This window comes from Ruditapes philippinarum, unplaced genomic scaffold, assembly GCF_026571515.1.
Source record: "Ruditapes philippinarum isolate M1 unplaced genomic scaffold, ASM2657151v2 ctg11548_1_1_1_1, whole genome shotgun sequence".
Classification (NCBI taxonomy): domain Eukaryota; kingdom Metazoa; phylum Mollusca; class Bivalvia; order Venerida; family Veneridae; genus Ruditapes; species Ruditapes philippinarum.
The window spans coordinates 1-11902 of NW_026860863.1; the positions used below are offsets into that span (position 1 = coordinate 1).

Below are 11902 nucleotides of genomic sequence, written 5' to 3' on the forward strand. Positions count from 1 at the left end.
AAATATGCAATTTTCAAAGGTTTAGACTGAATAATTTCAGTGCCTTGAACATTGTATGAAAAATGGTTTGTGTTAACATTGAAAAAAAGTTTTAAGGGCTTTGCGAACTTAAAATGAAAAAATAATTTGTGCAAACAAATTTGGAATAATATTTATAACATCTGAAATTTTTTGGCTGCATGCGGGGGCATCCGTGGCATGATGACACATTTCTAGTTCGACTTAGAATTTACGTTAAAGTTTTTGTAATAGTTCAAATATTTTCAAAGTCCATTGACATATGGCTTTGAAACTTTGCACACTTGTTCACCATCATGACCCCAACCTGTAAACAGGAGGAGGTAACTGTATCAGGCATTTTTTTTACTATCAAGCACTAAGAATAGTCGAGCATGCTGTCCTACCGACAGCTCTTGTTAATATTAATGTAAAGGATGAGTGTGTGAATTTTTTGTGCATATGTTAACATTAAAAATAGAGATACTTAAGAACTCGGCTGCTGGGTTATTCCCTCATCTTATTCCGGGGGTCTAACCAACTTTTACAGTTACAATGTAATAATAAATATATCAATAATAAGTGCAACAGGTTGATCACTTTATTGTGACTGGTAGAGCTTCTTGAAACAATAGGGGTAAATAGTGTGTTTGTAACCCGGAGTTAGGTAAGATGGGGAAAAACCCATATATGCTGAGTTCCGGATAACATATATTGTCCCCAGCATTAACTTACATGTGATAAGACTACTTTTGAATAATATCTATAAATTGTTAACATTCTATATATATATATACATGTATATATATATTTGTATAGAAATAATACAGTAGATATCTAGTCATTATAAAGTAATTAGGTAAAAAAATAGTTCATATACTGTATATAAAAAGAGCTTGCTTCGGTTTATTTGTTTATAAAAAAAATGTTCTTCTATTTTCCTAAACAAAAGTTTTCAAGATTATTCCATATTGTATAATCAATTTATTAAAGAAAAACTCGTAAATTTTGAATTCAAATGGTTAAAATTGTTATGATTATTTCTTTAGTTAAAATTAATTAAAGGGTTGCTGGCAACATAAAAATTAATGTTTTTGCATGTTACCCTACATTTATCTAGAATATTTGAAGCTGTGATCTTTATTTCTTTTACAAAACATGTTGTTGTTGACTGTTGTTTATTGAGTGTTGTTTTTAGCTCACCTGTCACAAAGTGACAGGGTGAGCTTTTGTGATCGCTTTTCGTCCGGCGTCCGTCCGTCCGTCGTCCGTCCGTCGTCCGTCCGTAAACTTTTGCTTTAAATGACATCTCCTCATAAACCACTGAGCCAATTTCATCCAAACTTCACAGGAATGTTCCTTTGGTGGTCACCTTTAAAAATTGTTCAAAGAATTTAATTCCATGCAGAACTCTGGTTGCCATGGCAACCGAAAGAAAAATCTAGGGGGTCATTGATTTTCCCTATATGAATAAAGTAAAAACTTAAAAAATCTTCTTTTAAAGAACCCAAAGAGCTAGAGCTTAGATATTTGGCATGAAACATCTTCTAGTGAATGTCTACCAAGTTTGTTCAAATAAAAGCCCTGGGGTCAAAATTGGCCCCGCCCTGGGGGGTAATTGATTTTCCCTATATGCATATAGTTTAAACTTAAAAAATCATCTTTTAAAGAACCGTAAGAGCTAGAGCTTAGATATTTGGCATAAAACATCTTCTAGTAAATGTCTACCAAGTTTGTTCAAATAAAAGCCCTGGGGTCAAAATTGGCCCCGCCCCAGGGGGTCATTGATTTTCCCTATATGGATATAGTAAAAAACTTAAAAAATCTTCTTTTAAAGAACTGTAAGAGCTAAAGCTTATATATTTGGCATGAAACATCTTCTAGTGAATGTCTACAAAGTTTGTTCAAATAAACCCCTGGGGTCCAAATTGGCCCCTCCCAGGGGTCATTGATTTTTCCTTATATGCATATAGTAAAAACTTATAAAATCTTCTTTTAAAGAACCCAAAGAGCTAGAGCTAAGATATTTAGCATGAGACATGTTCTAATGGGTGTCTAACCAAGTATGTTTCAAATAAAAGCCCTGGGGTCAAAACTGGCCCGCCCCGGGGGTCATTGATTTTCCTTATATACATAGCAAAAACTTAAAAATCTTCTTTGAAAAAACCCAAATAACTAGAGTTTAGATATTAAGCATGAAACATCTTTAAGTAAATATCTACAAAGTTTGTTCAAATAAAAGCCCAGGGGTCAAAACTGGCCCTGCCCGAGGGGTGTCATTGTTTTTTACTCTATGTGTATAGTAAAAACTTAAAAAATCTTCTTTTAAAAAACCCAATGAGCTAGAACTTAGATGTTTTGCATGAAACATCTTCTTATGGGTGTCTACCAAGTCTGTTCAAATAAACAAATAAAAGCCCTTGGGTAAAAATTGGGCCGGGGGGGGGGGGGCTATATACAGGTGAGCGACCTCAGGGCCATCATGGCCCTCTTGTTATTAAAATAATAAAAAATAAGAGCCGCGCCATGACAAAAACAACATAATGGGTTTGCGACCAGCATGGATCCAGACCAGCCTGCGCATCCGCGCAGTCTGATCAGGATCCATGCTGTTGGCTATCAGTTTCTCTAATTGTTATAGGGTTTTTAAGCAAATCCATTATGTTGGTTTTGTCATGGCGAGGCTCATAAGTAATTGTGTGTTTAACAGTTTACATGAAACATTACCTGTATTTAAATGAACATGAGCATCTGAGTAGTAAAGTTTCCACCGATTTTGATATGGATATGCTGAAAAAGAATGAAATTACAATGTAATATTGTTTACAATATATGTTACTCTTGTATGAAGTTTGTTATAAATATTGACAACTATTTCATCTAATTATGATTATTAAAATTTTTGTATATTTACAAACATTTCTGCTATGTTAAAGACCTCCTCTCACAAATTGTGCTGTATCTGTAATTTACTTGGCAGGTATCACACGATTTTACCAACCATGCTAAACTTTGGTAACCTAGGTGATTTAAGATAGAAGCAATATAAACTAGGTGATAATGTTTTTCAGACCTAATATACCTGTCAATGAAAACTTTTGAAATAATTTGACCATGATACAAAAACAGGTTGAGATATGATGATTGCATAGATGAACATGTACTGATCATTTCTGTCATAATTTATATATTATAGTCCTTTAAAAGATTTTAGAACAATTGTTGTATGTATTGTTATACATGAAATTGCTGATAGAGAAATGCAATAAGGCCAAGGTTAAAAAAAATGTAATAAGTACATTCTTCAATATGGATATTGTACAACATGGATTTTTGTTGCGGAAAATTACCCTGAAAACCCAATTATAATTTTGCATAAATAATTGCTGTCATACAAGTAGTTTTATACAACTTTTTAACCTGGTTTATACATATATGATAAAAAATACTTGAATACTTAGGTCACATGACATAATGTTTAAATGTTATACATTGTAAATAGTCACATAATTGCACAGTATTAAATTTTAGATACCATGTTTTTAACACGATAGTAATGTAACAATAACTGTAGATTCTGTAGGCAATATATAATACAACTAACTATATACACATATTTCTCTCACAAATGCCTTACTTTTATGTATATGGTATATATTTTTGAAGTAAAACATGTCTGGTGAAATCTTGTTTTGTTGTTATTTTATGCTCCAACTCCCCCCCCCCCCACACACACACATTAGTGTGTTATTCACGAATGGACATCTACATTAAACCACTGACCTTGGGCGTTAGCTTGTAAGCTTTTTTTTATCCCCCGCCGATGGAATCGAGAGGGGACATTGTTCCGTCCGTCCGAATTTCGTTTCCGCGATAGCTCTCTGCAACTACTGAATTCAATGAAACTATGGGAATCATCAATATCAAGAGGAGATGCGCATATCGTCGGCTTGTTCCGGTCAGACACTTTAATTCAGAGTTATGGCCCTTGATTAGATATGTATTATGCATATAGAACAAAAATCGTTTCATTGCTATTTCTCTGCAACAACTGGCTGGAATTCAACGAAACTTTATGGGAACTTTCAATACCAAGAGGAGATGCGCCTTGCTCCGGTCAGACACTTTAACTCAGATTTATGGTCCTTGATTAGTTATGCAGTATGCATGTAGTGCAATAATCGTTTTGTGCTACTCAGTAACTACTGCCTGGAATTCAACGAAACTCTATGGGTATCATCAATATCAAGAGGAGATGCGCATTTCGTCGGCTTGTTCCGGTCAGACATTTTAACTCCGAGTTATGGCCCTTGATTAGTAATGCAGTATGCATATAGAGAAATAATCATTTCCGCGCTTCTTCTCTGCAACTACTGGCTGGGATTCAACTTTATGGGAACTTTCAATACCAAGAGGAGATGCGCATATCGTCGCCTTGTTCTGGTCGGACACTTTAACATTTAATTAGTTATGCAGTTTGCATATAGGGCAAATTTTATGGAACCTTCAATACCAAGAGGAGATATCATCGCCTTGTTCCGGTCAGACACTAACTCAGAGTTATGGCCCTTGATAAGTTATGCAGTATGCATATACAGCAATTATTGTTTCCACGCTACTTCTCTGCAACTACTGGCTGGAATCCAATTAAACTTTATGGAAACCATTAATACCAAGATGAGATGTGCATAATGTGTTGCCTTGTTCAGACCAGACCATTCATTACAGAGTTAAGGCCCTTGATTAGTTAAGTAGTATGCATATAGAGCAATATTGCTATTTCTTTGCAACTGCTGTATTGATTTCAACAAAACGTTATGGGAACCATGGATACAAAAAGGCAAGTTACATCTCATTGCCATGTCCAGATATTACTATTTAAACATCCGAGTTAAGGCTCTGTTATTGCCTAGAATATAAAATTTATTATGCACAAAGAATATTACTGTTTATGCCATGATAAATATTTAAATAAAGCCTTATGTTTTCAGTTGTTGTGTTTGTAATAACCAGACACGTCGGGGATATAAATTCAACGAATTTGCTTGTTGTAGACAGAGACAAGTAGTCTTTGCAAGAAACAAACCACATGAGAAAGACAATAGTACCTTAAAACCGTACTTGTAAGTAGGTGGGTGACACCAATTTAATCTGACGTCACAGTTACTATAAGTCCGCCCAGACTATAATATCTGTATATTTGACAGAATCATTATTAAAGGCTTTAAGAGTTACATCAAGGAGCGTTCGTTGGATCATGAAAAAGGCCATTTTGGTATTACCTCTACAGGAAACTATAAACTTTACAGGAATGATCAGTGCCAATCTATTTGTGCATATTTTCGGCATTTTCCGGTTCGATGATTTTTGTCAGTGTTATGGACTTTTGATGATTATTATTTACGGACTACTCCCTTTATACCCAAATGAAACTTTACTGGATTGATCACTAGCTCAAGAACTTGCAAATATTACACGGTTTTTTTGAGTTGACTGATTTTTGACCGAATTATGGCTCTTTAATTGAAAAGGTATTAATAAAGTTTGTCCCGGGCGGACTACTCTTAAACCACTTATGCAATTTCATTGCCACTTTACAGGATTGATCGGTAGCTCAGGTACTTGCTCATAGTACGCGGGCTTTTTCGGTTGAATGATTTTTTGGCCAAGTTATGGCCCTCTATAAAAAGGTGGGTTTGTGTTGCCAGCTACACAGAAACTTTTCTAAAGTGGTCCTCAAAAACTACTGGTTCAATTTCATCCAAACTTTACAGGAAAGATAATGTGCAAATCGTCGGCATTTTTCGGTTCAATGACTTTGTCAAAGTTATTTTCTTTTAATGATTTTTATTTTTAAAATTTGTCCGGACTACTCCTCTTATACCTCTTACACAATGTCAATGAAACTTTACAAGATTGATCGGTAGCTCAAGTACTTGTGCATGCATAATACAAAAGTTTTCTGGTTGAATGATTTTAGGCTGAGTTATTGCCCTCGAAAAAAACAAACTTGTTTTGCCCTGTTAATGATTTTTGTGTCTCCAACATAGTAGCTGCATCATGCAATTGGCTATCATGAGGCGACACATGTGATCACTGATCGCTCTTGTTGTTGTTGTTGTTGGTGGTGGTGTTGTTGTTGTTGTTGTTGTTTTAATTACAAGTAGCATGCTTATGATCACTAGTTTTAATGTAAAACTATGTAACTAAAGCTTTTAACAGTTTAAACAGATCATTCTTGTAAACATTATCAAAACTTTGTAGTAGTATTTTTTTAGTTTAGATATGTGTTTTATTGTATTATTTACAACCTGAAATACCCCATACATGTTAGATGGTTCGTAATTTTTGGAAACGGTTAGCGACAGAGTGCCACTTAGTGCACAGACACTTGGGGTTTGGAGCTCAAAACGCTTTTAAAATCCAAATAAAATGCATATTTGTCAATCTCAGCACATGTACTGATCATATATATCAAAAAAACTTAATATAAGCCGTTTTGAAAAAAATTTATATTTCAACATCTATAATAATACATGTGACTTAGTGTTGTTTTTTTGTTGTTTTTTTGTTGTTGTTGTTGTTGTTGTTTATGTTTTTTATCACAAACGACTTTAAACTCCTAGTAACTTCATGTAACATAATGAATGTGCACAAACAAATCAGTTTTATATCACATTTCTTATAAATAAATGACACACTTTATTTATATGTATATAAAATCAGCGGAGACAATACATCTTCATTTTAAATTTGTCGTCTGCTTTAACTTGCGTCCCGGAAATAAATCAAACAAATTTCCCCTTCTGTTCCCCAGGCATTTTTCCGTTCCGCACGGAAAGGCTCAACAATTACGGAAATGTTTCATGTTTAAACTTTGGATAAGTTTTTACCGTGGGAAACATGTTGAAATACATAGCAGATTTATCTCGGTGAATTACTAAACAAAAGTAAGTTGTATTTTACTTCTAATATTCTGTTTGTGAAATGTATATAGCTTTTAAGAAATTTTCCTGTTCCATATTTATGGATAAGTTAAAAATTTCATGTATATAATTTCCCGACGTGGTTTATAGAGTTATTACCTATCAAATGTATTTATTTTATCCTGTATCACCATACTGGTAAATATGACATCGTTATTCTATATGTTTATTATGTTTGAAGTTTATAGATATATATTGAAAACAAGAACAACAACAACCAAAACTCTATAAAGTTATAAAGTTTATGATAAATTAAGATTTTACTAGGTCATGTCAACAATTATCAATTTATCTCTTGTCATTGTACCGAACGACCCATTTCTGTATAGATATGAACTTTAACGTTAAATAACTGACGTTCTCATGATTATTGTTCATAAAATTACGTCATATCCAACGCCGCGTGCGTCTCCAACGTCACTGTCGAAACTTTTTCTATTTCATTGTATTCTTATTAAGTACAATTGTTGTGTGTGTATTATATAAATTTCTTTATAAATGCTAAAATACAAGGTGAATTCATGTGTGTACTTCAATGTTAAATCAGTATATCCATCTTTAATCAACAGCTTTCTGTAAAAATAATGAAATCACATGTTCTTTTCACGAATTTAAGTCTATTCTTCATTTGTACAGATTATGCAATATTATACAATTATATAATTCAATGATAGGATGGTAAATAAGTCATCAGTTTCCTTGATATCATCAGAAGTTTTCTTGAAATTCAAATTAATTACAATAAATGCGCGGCACTTTTTTAGCACGCGAGTTCTTGATTCTGCTATGGTGAATATGCTAAAATAGTTATATAACCTGCATGTTTATTATTATATGTATGGCAAAATCATGTGAGATCCTAAAAATTAAAGTATTTAAATTTTTTTTTTTTGGGCCCCCTTTTTTTTTTTTCGGGCCTTTTAACCTTCCCCCTTTAAACCCCTTTAAAAAACGAAAAACCCCTTGGGGAAAAGAAAAAGGGGTGAAAAACCCCCTTTCCAAACTTTGTCATTTGCAACGAAAATAAATAACATGTTTAAAACGTGTTTAAATATCTTAGAAAAGACACAACAGGAAAATATAAGTTATACAGTCAGACAAATGCACGTCTGCTGTCAACATTTATCTCGTTTATAAACTATCATAAATAATACTGTTTATGATAGAGTGTATATAACATAATTTCCAAGTGCGTTAAAATACTGGTGTTAAATTACAGCCAAGGAAATTATTTGCACAGCGCGTGGTAATGCATGACTTTTCCCGTCTGGTCTACTATATTATACAGGCTCCTGAAGGGAACTTCACATTAACCGCATATTTATTTTCCCGCTATAAACTCCCTTTCATTAAAATAGGTTTTCAGCAAAAAAAGTTTGAATAATTTTCTTTGCATCGATGATATTAACATAAAATAAACTTATTTTCACGTCATTAAAATTTAATCAATCTTTTTATGAAGGCGATGTTTTAAAATTAAAATTATTTCAATGATCAATTTTCTACCCCAGACAGAAAACATTTAAATTTCCCGACATTCTGATTTGGTATAAAGCGCAGTAACTCTATGAATTTCTAAAATTTCATTACATCTTTCATAGATCAGTTTTTTTTCTTTCTGAAAATATTTTACCCAACTTTTCTTTACAGACGGAAACGCGTTACGTAATTAAATACAGGAATATTGTAGTTATGTTTTTATCATTTTCTTTTACAGAAATTGTCTTGCGAAACAATGGTACTTAGAGACAGAGACCTCGTTACTCGCTTGCTGAAACAATCCATACTTACATTATGTCGGGAGGCTGTCCACTACTCATGTCGTCTGGAGGTTGACGGAATTATTTGTCTGACCGTTGACGGCCAAGATCAGCACGTTGTTAAAATACATGAATTCTTTGATAGACCGAATGATTCCGAAACTGAAAATTTACCAACCCGAAGCATGTCAAACGAGAACCTTTTCAATAAAACCACGCATCCAGCCGAATTAGGTGAATATGAAAGTAGAAAAACTTTAAACACCAGTTATAACAACATAGAAAATATTTCGTCTGGGATTAAGATCGACGCTGACAACCTCTTGATCAAACCCGATCCAGACAGATATTCCGAAATGAAACAGGAAGATGACAGTATGAAAGAAACCTCTATGAACGAGCCGAAGTCTACCACACAAATTTGTTCAGATACTCTTACATATGTTGATTATTCAAGTTTAGATGATAAGAAATTATCTATGTCGTCTGCAACAAATATTTTGTGTAAGAAATGCAACAGTACTCTTGAGAATGTTGAATTATTCCAAGTTCATAACATGACATCACACAATCATTTCACGTGCCTTGTTTGCCTAGCTACGTTTACGTCACGAAACAATATGAAGAGACATATTCGCTTACATACTGGCATCAAACCCTACTCATGCCACAAATGTCCTGAGAGTTTCTCGCGCAACGATGACTTCAAAAGACATTTATTGAAACATACGTTCCAAAGACCCTTTCGCTGCGCTCATTGCAAAACCGGATATTCGGACAGAGCATGCGTGAAAACTCACATGATGAAGGAACATAACACTAAAGTTTACCACGTATGTTCACAATGCGGTGAAAGTTATATTGATATTGTAAAGTTCCAACAACATAAGAAGTTACATCCAGAGCTGCAGGACTATCAGTGTTCGGTTTGTTCGTTTACGGGATCAAATTCTTTGATGTACAACAAGCATATGTTAACACATGGACCACTTAAGGAGTATAAATGCACATATTGTAATATGTCCTACTCCGATCCATTTATGTATACGAGTCATTTGAAGAGACACAAAGGTGATGAACATGTACAATCATATACATGTTGCTTTTGCGACATGACTCTCCAGACATATGAACAGTTTCAAAGACACGAACATACGCATGTGCATTCGAAACAGCATGTCTGTGAAATTTGTCATAAGGTGTTTAGATATCCTTCTAATTTGCGAGAACACATGCTGACACATTTGCCAAAGTCGACTTATCAAGGTACCAGAAGTCTACTTTCTGGTTATGATGATTTAGACAAATACTGTTTTCCAAAAGAGGGCGGAATGCCATTGACAACAACGGTTAGAGATGAAAGTTTCAACAGCGAGTTACGTCCGATGGAAACCGATGAAGAAAACAATAACAAAATCAATACAACGGATGAACATGATCTTAAGCACAACGAAGCTGATAAAGAAACAAGCAACGGATGTAGTGATTATTGGTGCGCTGAGTGTAGCCATGGTTTCGGAACAGAAAGCGAACTTCAGAATCACATCAGTAACATTCATGAAACGAAGGGCGACGTTGTCAGTGATGACCACGAAAATGATGAGTGCACAAATAACCAGCACATAACAAAGAAAACAAACCCGTATGAAGATTCAACACAAATTGAATCTGAACATCATCACGTATACAATGAAGAAACGGTTGCAGATAATTCTGATTACTACAATGACAGAACAAGAGACAATGTTAAAGGAAGTGAGCTTCAAAACACCACTGAGAAAAATACGGAGCAGGAATTGAATACCGTTACAGATGCAATGAGACAGGTCAAAGACATTCAATCAAGATTTGGTATAAAGTCGATAGAACTTAACACATTTAAACCCAGGGATAAGACAGAACAAGACACAAAGCCACCATTGCATGAAGATTATAACGTTGAAAATCAGCATAGTTGGTTGAAACCTTCAGTTTCTGTCAATAGATTTCCTAGACATGTACCAAAACAAATGTTTGTATCATTGAGTGGTACAAAAATGAAGATTCAACGAACATCTTACAGCTCACTATTAAGTCGTAATAATGGCGGAGCATTTAGCATTGCAAAAGAATCGCGGAAAGATGACAATAAAGTTTCGGTTAATGAAAACGCTCCGCGAACAGATACAGATATTTCTGAACAAAATAGTTCGTACAAGAAGCCCTCTCCTGCATCTACCCGATCAACATCAACGACGTTGAATCTAAAAGTTCGCAATCCAGGGTTCGAAAGAGTCGTTACACCGGATGTTTTATTCAAAACAAAGGCTCCTTTTACATGCGAAATTTGTGAGGAAACGTTTCAAAGTTTTGATGAATTTCATGAACATGGTGTCAAAATTCATCGCCGTTTTATTTGTTCATATTGTGGCAAGGTGTTTACATCACGACCAAACAGGGAGCGCCACATTCGTTATCATACTGGAGAAAAACCATATAAATGTGAATTGTGTCTCGCAACATTTCTTCGTGGAGATGACCTGAAGTACCACAGGACAACGAAACATGCAGATATTAAACCGTTCACATGTGGTGCATGTCAGACGTCGTTTTCTCTCCCTAAAGATTTAGAGAAGCACCTCAAGCTATATCCAGATCATAAATTATAATTTGTATTATTATTTGTAAAAAGGTGTCCTTTGTTTGAAAAAAAAATCAAACGTTTTACTTCTTTTTATAAACGCTTTAACGCAATGAAAAGTGACTGAAAAACAACAATGCTAGTCGATGCCAAATATATATCAGGAATATAATACTATATATATGCCTTTGTCTTATTATCTTATCTCTATGATTACAATGTATTCATTTTGAGAAATTGAGGTATCATAACCCTTTTGCTGGTGTCCTGAAGAAAAATGAGGAGGGGGGCGGTGTACATGTTCTGTATGTCTGAAAAAGATCTAGTCACGACTGATGTGTCATTATCTGTTCATATACAAACACAAACTTTATTCTAGTATAAGAATATCTGTTTTATGAAATAGATCAGTCTTGTGCTGAGATAAGAACAAAATCATTTTATGAAATAAAGAAACCAGATGAAGGGTGAATATTGTTAGCTAGTTTGACGTCTCATTATTGAAGCAGAAGTAGATTTAAATAACAGATCACATCGTA

At 34.3% G+C, this 11902-nt stretch overlaps 1 protein-coding gene across 1 annotated transcript; it reads left to right on the forward strand.

Moving 5' to 3' along the window:
- Positions 1 to 6783: 6783 nt before the first annotated feature.
- LOC132713614 (gastrula zinc finger protein xFG20-1-like) lies at positions 6784 to 11548 on the forward strand. Its single transcript, XM_060696260.1, has 2 exons — positions 6784 to 6947; positions 8701 to 11548. Exon 2 carries the CDS (start codon positions 8719 to 8721, stop codon positions 11389 to 11391), a length of 2673 nt encoding a protein of 890 aa, XP_060552243.1. The 5' UTR covers positions 6784 to 6947; positions 8701 to 8718; the 3' UTR covers positions 11392 to 11548.
- Positions 11549 to 11902: the final 354 nt, after the last annotated feature.

Bases quoted from the DNA above. Each gene is read 5' to 3' on its own strand.
- LOC132713614 (XM_060696260.1), top strand. From the start codon at position 8,719: ATGGTACTTAGAGACAGAGACCTCGTTACTCGCTTGCTGAAACAATCC.